Source organism: Colobus angolensis, unplaced genomic scaffold (genome assembly GCF_000951035.1).
Source record: "Colobus angolensis palliatus isolate OR3802 unplaced genomic scaffold, Cang.pa_1.0 Scaffold214, whole genome shotgun sequence".
Classification (NCBI taxonomy): domain Eukaryota; kingdom Metazoa; phylum Chordata; class Mammalia; order Primates; family Cercopithecidae; genus Colobus; species Colobus angolensis.
The window spans coordinates 883,846-896,197 of NW_012115311.1; the positions used below are offsets into that span (position 1 = coordinate 883,846).

General features: G+C 40.2%; 1 protein-coding gene and 1 pseudogene across 3 annotated transcripts in view; both read left to right on the plus strand.

Moving 5' to 3' along the window:
• The window catches only part of MTRF1 (mitochondrial translational release factor 1), a 49,387-nt gene that overhangs the window by 6,166 nt on the left and 30,869 nt on the right, over positions 1-12,352 (plus strand). For both annotated transcript variants that reach the window (XM_011942964.1, XM_011942965.1), the window contains 3 exons: positions 3,910-4,001; positions 5,502-5,583; positions 6,361-6,468. In XM_011942964.1, coding sequence (XP_011798354.1) covers positions 3,910-4,001; positions 5,502-5,583; positions 6,361-6,468 — 282 coding nt within the window. The remainder of the gene's footprint in view (positions 1-3,909; positions 4,002-5,501; positions 5,584-6,360; positions 6,469-12,352) is intronic.
• On the plus strand, positions 5,688-6,255 carry LOC105512505 (annotated as a pseudogene). The gene has a single exon (XR_001001865.1). The product of XR_001001865.1 is annotated as a U6 snRNA-associated Sm-like protein LSm3 pseudogene (transcript).

Sequence of the window (12,352 nt, forward strand, 5' to 3'; positions counted from 1 at the left end):
TAGACCAGGATGGTCTTGATCTCCTGACCTCATGATTCACCCGTCTCGGCCTCCCAAAGTGCTGGGATTACAGGCTTGAGCCACCGCGCCCGGCCTTTAGTATTTCTTAATACTGCTGTTGCCTCTACATTTTTTCTCTTATGAAAATTTTCCAAAATTTTTATACAGAAGTTGAGAGAAAAGTTTAATGAACTAACCTATGATTCAACATTTATGCAGATTTTGCTATTCACTTTTAGTTTCTAGATTTTCTTCTGTGCTTCATCTTGTTTCATTTAGCCTTAGAGGTATTATGTGACATACAGGCCAGTCACTGTTATACCTGTAAAGTCCTGGATGTTTGAAACCTTCCATTTTTCTGCCTTCTATTGATGGTGTCACAAGTCTCTTATGTAGGTTTAATGGAGATATTTTTTACTCTTTTGCATAATGCCACACAAATTTGTAATTAATTAGTTTTGAGAAGGTTGCTTGTATATAGTAGGAGTTTACAAAATGCATTCTAATTAAATTGGCATAACTTCTTTCAGCCTTGGTTGTATCATGTATAATATTACATTGGATTGCATCAGTTCTAAAGGCTCTGCTGCCTCTACAATTCTTCTATAATAATAGTAATAATAGCTACATTTACAAAGTCGGGCTTTACAAATATTATCTCATTTGAATGTTCAGGTAACCTTATGAGGTAGGATATATGATTATTCCCCCTCCCCCCCCTTTTTTTTTTTTAAGAGACAAAGAGTCTTGCTCTGTGGCCCAGGCTGGAATGCAGTAGTGTAATCACAGCTTACTTTAACCTTGAACTCCTAGACTCAAGCAGTCCTCCAACCTCAGCCTCCCAAGTAGCTGGAACTACGGGTGTGTGCAACCATTCCCAGCTTTTTTTTTTATTTTTAGTGTTGCCCAGCCTGTGTTTTCTCTCATTTTATACATTTTATAGATGAGGAAACTGAAAGGTTAAATTTGCAAAGGTCACTCAGCCAGCGAGGGGAGAAGCAAGGATTTGAACTCAAGCAATGAGATTCCAAAGCCTCTGCTTTTATCCACTACTCACTGGATGATTCAAAGTCCAGTAGGGTCTACGTCTGTGATGCATCTTGCATGAGTCCCCTTCTATTCCTTCCACTAATTTACATCTTCATTACATCTCTGACTTAGCTGATGACAATCGGTTCCTAACTTGTAGTCCTACCTCTAGACGTTCCAGTTCAAGTACAGTCTTATTCATGTTACTCACCTGTTCCCATTGCCTATAAGTAGAGATTTCTTGGTTTGGCATTTAAAAGCCCCTGCAGAGTAACCCCAGCCTCTCCGTGTACTATGTTAATTCTCTTTGCATATTCTGCCTTCCAGCCAAAATAGACAACTTGCCATTCTTTGGATATATTTGTGCTGCTCCATGACTGTATCTTTGCCCACATTGTTAACATACCCATTTCACCTTGTTAAAAGCCAGTCCTCTTACAAAGTTTGGCTGAGATGTCATACTTTGGCTTCAGTACCCTTTGCAAAACAAGTATGGTTACCTTTCTCTGTTTTGTATTATAATCCTTTATGTAACTGTCTTAACCTAAGCCCCTAACCCCATTGTCTGTTCTTCAAGGACAGGTCCTGTGTCTTACTCATTTTTCTATCTTCTGCAGCACTAAACATGGGACATAATAGGTTCTTGAATCTTTGTTGATATAATGAAATTGAATTAGACAGATTCTGCAGGTTTACAGCAAATAATAAGAGACCACAAAAATAATTTTATATGACTGCAAATCAGAAGGTTTTTCTGATACCTTTGAACCAGCAGATATCTATTAAGTAATGTCAGCCTGGTTTCCATTTGTGACATGTGCACAATGTGGTACTGGTGGTGACATTAAAATTCTACAACAGATGATTCATAATTAGAATTAGTTCTGATGACGCCTTAGCCAGGAAGCCCTCATTAAGTGCTAATGTCTGGTTTAGTCCCCTTCATTTATGCCCCCATGGCACACTGGCACTGCCCCATCACATATTGTAATCATGTATATGTGTTTGCCACCAGACTGGGCCACTTGAGACCTGAAGCCATGTTGTTTTTTCTTCCTTGTCTCCCCAGCAACTAGCAGAGTGTCTAGCAAAATGTTAAATGTTGAAAGCTTGAATGAGGCATAGACTCCCACCAGACCCTAATGACTTCCATGACTAGAGAATAATTTAAAAGAGTCTTCTCTTCTTTATAATTGTGATTCTTCATTTCTATTTTCTTTATAATTATTATTAAGGGTCAGAATTTTTTACCTCAACTTGTAGCAATGCCCACTGACGAAGCCTGCAGTCCTCTAAAGCAGTGGAGTCAAGGGTCATGAGGTCTACCATCCTTGGTCAATAACTAGATCATTATTATCTTGTTTTGCTAGAGTTCCATGATTTAACTTTCTGCTTTGGAAATAATAGAAAAAGGACAGGTTACAAAAATGTATGTTTTGTCTGACACACATGATACTTTTTTTTTTTTTTTAAGACAGAGTCTTTCTCTGTCATCCAGGCTGGAGTGCAGTAGCGTGACCTCGGCTCACTGCACCCTCCACCTCCTGGGTTCAAGCAATTCTCCTGCCTCAGCCTCCTGAGTAGCTAGGGGTACAGGCGTGCACCACCATGCTTGTATAATTTTTGTATTTTTAGTAGAGATGGGGTTTCACCATGTTGGCCAGGCTCATCTCGAACTTCTGACCTCAAGTGATCTGCCTTCCTTGGCCTCCCAAAGTGCTGGGATTACAGGCGTGAGCCACCACACCTGGCCATGATATGTATTTTAAAATACCATATTGCCGGGCTCGGTGGCTCAAGCCTGTAATCCCAGCACTTTGGGAGGCCGAGACGGGCGGATCACGAGGTCAGGAGATGGAGACCATCCTGGCGAACACGGTGAAACCCCGTCTCTACTAAAAAATACAAAAAACTAGCCGGGCGAGGTGGCGGCCGCCTGTAGTCGCAGCTACTCCGGAGGCTGAGGCAGGAGAATGGCGTAAACCCGCGAGGCGGAGCTTGCAGTGAGCTGAGATCCGGCCACTGCACTCCAGCCTGGGCGACAGAGCAAGACTCCGTCTCAAAAAAAAAATAAAATAAAAAAAATAAAATAAAATACCATACTAAGCCAGGCACAGTGGCACGCACCTGTAATCTCAGCTACTTGGAAGGCTGAAGCAGGAAGATTGCTTGAGTCCAGGAGTTTGAGACTGTAGTGCGCCATGATTGCATCTGAGAATAGCTACTGGCACTCCAGCCTGGGCAACATAGTGAGTCCTCATCTCTCTAAAAAAAAAAAACAACGTGAACTGAGTATGAATGTATCAAGAGGTTTTAAGAATTCTTATTTCTGACTTCTCTTGGATAATATGGAAGTTGTAGCTGTGCTGGACCATGTCACAGTATGCTGAGTTACAGCTGCCACCTTTAGACAGGAAATGCTCACTCCAGTTTGTTCCAAAACTTACCTTATTTGGGTTTATATTTAATTAGCTAGTCCCTTTTTAAACCTGTTTGATTAATCACTGATTTATATAATTATAGACCTTCAAATAACAAGCTTTGTAAATGTGGGGTTCTATATTAAGCATATTTTTGTTACTACTGTTAATAGATTGATTTGTTTAGAGATTAAATGTTTTAAGCTATTTTACCTTTAAAAACACACACACACAAGGTTTTGGGAGGCACGATTATATTACTTTTCACATTGAGCTTTTTGGAAATGCTTAGCAATTAATTGTTAATTGACATTTTCCAAGTATTCTAAGTGTTCCCTTGTATAATCCCTTGCATTTGCAATTGAAATAAAACTTAGTAGTCAAAGAGGAACATGGCTACTTAGGAGTTTCTCTGCAAGTATTTAAAAACTTTATCATTATTTCTGTTTCTGGCTTTTAGGCCTAAATAAACAAGATGAAAAGCAGTTACAAGAACTTGCACTGGAAGAAAGGCAAACCATTGATCAAAAAATCAACATGTTGTACAATGAGGTAGGTTTTCAGAGGTAGACTAGTTTCAGTAGTGCTGTATAAAGGAATACTGTTTTTGCTAGACTCTGCTTTGGTGCTCAAAATGGTTTCCAAACGCTATTTTAAGTGTTCTCTTATGATAAGTGATCAAGCTGGTCTCCTGTAATTTGCTGCAGAATGAGAATGAAGAAATTACGGTGTCACATAATAAAACAAAGACTCCCAGGGTAAAAAAAAAAGAAAAATTCAAAGTTGAGTCTGTTAACTTGTTAAGCAAGAGCATACATGCTGGTAAAGAAATTTAGTTCACCACAGGGATGAGTCAGAGGGTTTTAAGAGTGAGAAGTGGAGGAGGAGTTCATGGTGACTGTTAATTAAGGATTGGAAATTTGCACTCTGGATAGAATGGAATGAATCCAAAGGTGTAGAATAGTTGGTTAACACACATCTTTAGTTAGGTTTAGTAAGGGTGTGGCATACTGGAACCTCTCAGGATTCATGATACTATATCAGCATCAGCTGATATTCCTAGACATGGAAATGGAAGATTTCCCTTCCATAGTGGTCTCTTTTCCTTCTTGCTTAATGGATGGTTTGTCTACAAAGACAATGAAGAACACACTACGGTATACCGTGTTTCCCTCTGTCACATTTGCCATCTTCCTACCTTCAGTCTTTCTTACTCTGGGAATCCAAGAGAGGGACTTTTTGAAAAGTTAAGGGGGAGGTTACATGGGATATCAGTTATTTCTATTACGAATTGAACCAGTTAATCAAAGGTAGAAGATGTCTGACTCTTAGTCTGATGTTCTCTCCCATAGACTATATCATTTCTAGCAGAGATGGAGTATTTCAGAAATTGGCAGTAGGGAGAATCATGACACATAAGTACTTTTAGTTTGATTTGAAAAACTTTTTAGTAATAGTGAAATTACTTCCCTTTTCTTCCTAAGAGGAAAGTTGGTTACTTTCTTTAATAGGAAGCCCTTTTTTTTTCTGGTCACAGCTGAGAAACTCATTTTGAGCCTTATCTTGGGAGCCCTCAACATAGTCTTTAATTAGAGCGACTCTGCTGAGAAGGCACAGCATGGCTGGTGTCTGCTGTTAGTTACAGCAGGAGATAATATGAAATCATTTCTCAAATTGAAGACTTTCAAAGCCTTGCTTCATTCATTAGATGAAAGAAGCTGCTGTTCAGAACTAATTATAAGAGCCAAAATCTGAAGAAAATTGAATGGAACACCCTGGACTTTGATCTGAACTTCTGCATTCTAGAAAATTAAGATAATCTGATAACAGTGCAGAAAATATACTGACAAGTAACTCCATCGTTAACATGAATCAATCACCTATTTTAGGTCTAATTAGTTCTACTTATTATAGCATTTTTGGAATACTCTATTTGGGATACTGTATGATTTTGCCAATTATTGGTTTTTTCAATGTTTTTGGGGTGTTTATTTAAATTCAGTAATAGTATACCGGGGAAAATATACACACAAATGCTGATTTTTATTCCAGCTTTTCCAGAGCCTTCTGCCAAAGGAGAAATATGACAAAAATGATGTTATTTTAGAGGTGACAGCTGGAAGAACTACTGGAGGTCAGTAAACTTATTTTATTATTTAAATGATCTAAAAAGTCCTTGAATTTTACCTTATTTGATAACACTAACTTTAAAAGTCCATTAAATGTATTTAGGGGAAAGGGCGCAGGGTTTGAAACATGGCGGATGATGTAGACCAGCAACAAACTACCAACGCTGTAGAGGAGCCCCTGGATCTTATCAGGCTCAGCCTAGATGAGCGAATTTATGTGAAGATGAGAAATGACCGAGAGCTTCAAGGCAGATTACGTGCTTATGATCAACATTTAAATATGATCTTGGGAGATGTGGAAGAAACTGTGACTACTATAGAAATTGATGAAGAAACATATGAAGAGATGCATAAATCAACGAAACGGAATATTCCAGTGCTCTTTGTCCGGGGAGATGGCGTTGTCCTGGTTGCCCCTCCACTGAGAGTTGGCTGAAACAAAGAATTTGTCCTGTATGGAAAACAGGAGACTTTGTACAGTGGCCTTTCTAAATGTACAAAACATTCAAAAGAGAAACCTGCATACATTTTGATATTAAAAAATAATTCTGGGGATTCTTCCACACCTGAAATGAGTTGATTTGCAGATAACTCACAACTTCTTAAGCAAAATGGTATTTTCATTTTTCTCAAGCTCTTCCAATAAATATGACCACCGAGATGCAAAAAAAAAAAAATATTCAAATTTGGAAATAGTTATTCTTTATTTCCTAAAGAACTTAGTCTTAAGGATGGCTTTCTGAAATTTGTTCTGACTAAATATTTTTTGTATTTTCTTTTAGGTGATATCTGCCAACAATTTACCCGAGAAATATTTGACATGTACCAGAATTATTCGTGCTATAAACACTGGCAATTTGAACTTCTGAATTATACACCAGCAGATTATGGTACGCATATTGAGGAATTTGCCCATAGCAGATACTGAAAATTATTTTACCTCTGATCTTGATTAGAACCATATTGTCCCATTTTTTTAAAACTTTTGGTGTATATCTACTAAACACTGTGACATAGGCTCATCAATCACAGTGGCTTACTATTATAGTAGAGTTGTTAGCTGGGAGAAGAGAGTGGAAATGAGGGAAGCGTTTGCTTAGGGAGAAATATGTGAATTAGAGAAAATTCCCCTGAGGAACTTAGATACGTATCTTGCCTCAAAATCATTTTTCTCTGTTATTGAAAGCAAAGGTATATTAAGGTTTTTACTTTAAATTACTTTATTTATAAAATAATATAATAAGTATTACTAATTAGACTAAGTGGCTAATGTGTTTGATTTTTATGAGAATGCAGAAAAAGTTAATCATTTGTCTTTATTTTCAAGAAACTTCTGTTCTCTTTTGGCTGATAAAAATTTATATAACAGCTGGACACTATGGCTTATGCCTGTAATCCCAGCACTCTGGGAGGCCGAGGTGGGTGGATCACCTGAGGTCAGGAATTTGAGACTAGCCTGGCCGACATGGCAAAACCTTGTCTCTACTAAAAATACAAAAATTAATTGGGCATGGTGGCATGTGCCTGTAATCCCAACTACTCAGGAGGCTGAGGCAGGAGAATCGCTTGAACCCAGGAGGGGGAGGTTGCAGTGAGCCGAGATCACCCCAGTGCACTCCTGCCTGGGCAACAGAGCAAGACTGTCTCAAAATAATAATAATAATAGTAATACAACGTAGGCAAACAGTGCAGTTCTTTACCTTTAAATACTCAAGTATATTGATTCAAAACATGTGATGATAATTCTCTCATTTGTCCCATTCTTTTAATCCATTTGAAAGTTTTCCTCTGCTTGGTTACGCAGTGATACATTGTAGTAGATGGAGGAGTCATCAATAATAAACCACAAACTATCAAAGTGGGGAGAGAGGATTCATGTAAGTTGAACAGTAAAGGGAAATAAGAACCAGCATACAGCCTAAGGAAGTTGTACTTGGTGCAGATTTCAGATACAACCAGTGGTCAGGAAAGGGGGTTATCCATGAGCGCAGAGGGAAGAAACAACCTGGGCAGCAGCATGCTGGTGGGAGAGGTCTTGGTGTGTTGGGGAGGGAGTGGGGAGGCCAGTTTACCCACAGCTTGTCAGGGAAGTAATCGCTGAAGTGGGTTTGAGTGGATAGATTTTGAACAGCTTTGATTGATGGGCAGTAGGAAGCTGTTGAAAATTGTATTAATATGATTTGATAAAATATATTTTAAGGAGATTATTTTGACAATAGTGATGGATGGATGGATGGATGGATGGATGGATGGATGGAAAGGCTAGATTTAGTGCAGACTGCAAAGAGGTTATTACAGTAATCCAGATATGACTAAGAGTTAGAATGGGAAGTAGAATTATCTGTCAGAGACCTTCAAAGGATGAATAGGCATAATTTGCTAAGTAACTAGATGTGAGAGGCACTGTTGCTTATCCAGTATGTTCTGTGTGCACAACTTCACATCCTTGTGAAATAGGTATTACTAATCTCATTTTACAGATGAGAATCTAGGCTCAGAGAGTAAGTAAGGTCCTCTCAGAATCCAGGACCACACAATAAGTAACAGCAATCCTGGGATTAAATTTTAGTCTGTTTGATCCGGAGCTGCACTACATCCCATGATTCTATTCTGACACAAAGGAGATGAGCCACAGGGAGTCTAATCTTTCTAGCTGAGAAGACTGTGATACTCATTCATGCCGTTGAATGGAATAGAAGTTGGAAGGCAGAAACCATTTGGAAAGAATAATGATGAATGGTTTTTGAATTATTAAGTTTGAGGTCATAGTGAGCATAGTGACTTAGAAACAGTCAGTAAATAGGCTGGGCACAGTGGCTCACGCCTGTAATCCCAGCACTTTGGGAGACTGAGTTCAAGACCAGCCTGACCAACATGGTAAAACCCCGTCTCTACTAAAGATACAAAAATCACCTGTAATCTCAGCTACTCGGGAGGCTGAGGCACGAGAATCATTTGAACCCGGGAGCCGCAGGTTGCAGTGAGTCGAGATTGCACCAGTGCACTCCAACCTGGGCAATAGAGTGAGACTCAGTCTCAAAAAAAAGAAATATTCGGAGTAAATGTTGAAGTTGAGTAACCAGATCTTTGGTGAGAGAACAGAACTCAGGCAAACTATTTGGTACTTGTTAACTCAGAGACAATGTCTGATACTGAGAGAATAAGTGAGGGAGAGTCTGGAGAGAGAGAGCATTCAGGGCAGCAAGCTTTGGAGAATGGCCACGTTTAGAAGGATAGACCAATTAGCAAAATAAAAGGAGGATTCAAGACAAGCAGAAAAAGGATGAGGACAGTAAAATATTATGGAAGCAAAAGAGGAGAGAGTTTCAAGGAGAATATAAGAAGAAACAGCAGCATTATGAAAAGGAGAGTAGTGGAAAATATCCTGAGTGAACTCTGATAGGTGTATTTTGAATGAGACTTTCAAGAATAAAAGGGAGATGACCTCAATAACAGGAACAGAGATTCTGTTCCAGGTTTGTAGAGCAGCCTAAACAATGGTTGGGAAAACTTTCCTTTAGACACACTAACTCACTGGCAAAATAAAAATATTTTGAAAAGTTACAGGCCTCCTTTTTTTTTAAAAAAAGAAACATTACAAATATTTTACTCATATCCCTTTAAAATTAAAGACTAAGGGCTGGGCGTGGTGGCTCATGCCTGTAATCTCACCACTTTGGGAGGCCAAGGCAGGTGGATCATTTGAGGCCAGGAGTTTGAGGCCGGTCTGACCACCATGGTGAAACCCCATGTCTACTACAAATACAAAAATTAGCGGGGCATGGCAGTGCATGCTTGTAATCCCAGCTTCTTGGGAGGCTGAGGCATGGAAATCACTTGAACCCAGGAGGCAGAGGTTGCAGTGGGCTGAGATCGTGCCACTGCACTCTGGCCTGGGCGACAGAATGGGACTCCCATCTCCAAAAAAAACAAAAAAGGAAAGAAAAAAAAAAATAAAGACTAAGAATAAACCTTTATTCATTGAAATTTTAAGATAATTTCTAAAAAATTGATTTCTTTTTCGTTTTGTTTTTTTTGAGGCAGAGTCTCGCTCTATCACCCAGACTGGAGTGCAGGGGCATGATCTTGGCTCACTGCAACCTCCACCTCCCGGGTTCAAGTGATTCTCCTGCCTTAGCCTCCTGAGTAACTGAGGTTACAGCCATGCACCACACTCAGCTAATTTTTTGTATTTTTAGTAGAGACGGGCTTTCACTGTGTTAGCCAGGATGGTCTCCATCTCCTGACCTTGTGATCCACCCACCTCGGCCTGCCAAAGTACTGGGATTACAGGCATGAGCCACCACGCCCAGCATAAGAAAATGATGTCTTTATTAGAGGCAGTTAGGAGAAGAAAATGATGTGGATAAAGAGAGGGCAAAAAGCACCTACCTTATGTACATGTTATATTACCTATGTGTACACAGAGATATATTTTTTTAATGTTTAATTGAAATGGAGAGGAACTCATAGATAACCACAGAGATTCACATAGCACTAAAAGCTAAAGTTGAAAAGAAACTGTTTCATGTACAAATTCATACGTTAAGTGACTTTCAAAGTCATATCATTTTACGGCAATAGGTACAGATAGAGACAATATTTAACCATTTCAGAAATAGTTCAAACTAAATGATCACAAGATAGTCTATTGGAAGCAGTGGAGGGTAATGGTTCTAGATATGTAGTGTAGGTCTGACACTATCGATCTGTAAACCTGGTATCTAATGAATTGAAATATTTTCCACATTGAAGGGAGTCTATGAAATATATTGCATGATCTCCTCAGCCCTCGACTGATGAATGTTTATAATTACGTTTTGGTATTCTCTACTCACGGGTTGAATTTGGGGAGGGGTGGCTTACTGGAATGTAGTTGTGAATTTTATGTGTCCAGATGACTCACCTTTCACCACAACTGTGAGAAACATATTTGTGGGGAGCCCCAGCATCCTTCAGGATCTCTGTGACCACTCTTCTCTCTAGGTCACACCATACAGTGGGGACTTTGGTCACTGAACTGGGAAACCTAAATGTAGTAGGAGTAATTTGATCCCAGGGTGGCAGGGGCCAACTGGTGGTACGCCACTGCCAAATGCCAAGTAGTAGGCGCAATTACCGTGCCAGACAGCAGAGTCAAAATAGCAAGCAGAGACCGGGCGCAGTGGCTCACGCCTGTAATCACAGCACTTTGGGAGACTGAGATGGGTGGATCACCTGAGGTCAGGAGTTCGAGACCATCCTGGCCAACATGGCGAATCCCCGTCTCCACTAAAACTACAAAAATTAGCCGAGTGTGGTGCGTGGCTGTACCCTCAGCTACTCAGGAGGCTGAGGCAGGAGAATCACTTGAACCCGGGAGGTGGAGGTTGCAGTGAGCCAAGATTGCTCCACTGCAGTCCTGTCTGGGCAACAGAGCAAGACTCCGTCAAAAGAAAAAAAAGCAAGCAGAATAGTCTCACTTTTGCAGACTTACAGCATTGATCATGGTGTTCCTAGAAGTGAAATAGATAGGAAGCCTACTACTTGATCTGTATAAGAGAAAAGTTCTAGGTCAAGTAAACAGAAGTCTATCCTGAACCATAAAAACCGAGAATCACAGCTGCTCAACCAGTTTCCAGACTTGAGCCAATTTCCAGACCCAAAATACCTTAAGTGAAGGGGAGTGTGTAATCCCCTTGAGGAGACACACCAGGATACTGCCAAAACTTTTCCCCAGCCTCCCCAAAGGGATGTATAGCCTTTTAATGCGGTAACTATACTTTGGAGAAAAGAAAGTAATCAGAACTTTTGAGGACTTCTAGTCACTGTCTGTAAGCCAACACTAATTCTAGGACATTAACAAATGTCACTATGATCTACTAGTCAGGATAGGGGCTTGTGTGGAGGTCAGGTGATCAATGAGTTTTAGCTCATGCCCATCTCACAGTGGGCCCAGTGTGAGAATAACCAATCCTGTGGTTATTTTCCCAGTTCCAGAATGCAAAATTGGAATAGACATACTCAGCAGCTGGTAGAATCCCCACACTGGTTCCCTGACCTATGGAGCAAAGGCTATTATGGTGGGAAAGACCAAGCGGAAGCCACCAGAACTGCCTCTAGGAAAATAGCAAACTAAAAGCAATACTGCAGTTCTGGAGGGATTGTGGAGATTAGTGCTACCACCAAGGACCTGAAAAATGCAGGGGTGGTGATTTCCGCCACATCCCCATTTAGCTCCCCTATTTGGCCTGTACAGAAGACAGGTGGATCCTGGAGAAATGATGGATTATTGAAAGCTTAAACAGGCAGTGAATCCAACGGCAGCTGCTATACCAGATGTGGTTTCATCACTTGAGCAAATTAACATATTCCCTGGTACCTGGCATACAGCTGTTGATGTGGCAAATGCCTTTTTCTCCATCCCTGTCAGTAAAAGCCACCAGAAGCAGTTTGTTTTCATCTGGCAAGGCCACAATACACCTTCATTGTCCTCCGTTAGGGTATGTCAGCTCTCTAGCCCTGTGTCACAGTTTATCTCATAGGGAGCTTGACAGCCTTTCTCTTCCACAAGATTCAGACTGATCCAGGAAAGCCAATGGCATAGTTCCAGTTACGACTGATACCTCTTGACAGCTAAATGTCAACACTGTACTAAATGTTCTGCATGTATTTATCTCGGTTATGCCTCACAAAAACCCTTGGAGAGTAAAATGTCAAGGCTATGTTGTGTGCCTGCATATGTCTTGAGGCACTACTCATACACTCTTCAGTGTGATGTTTCCCCCTTCAGGT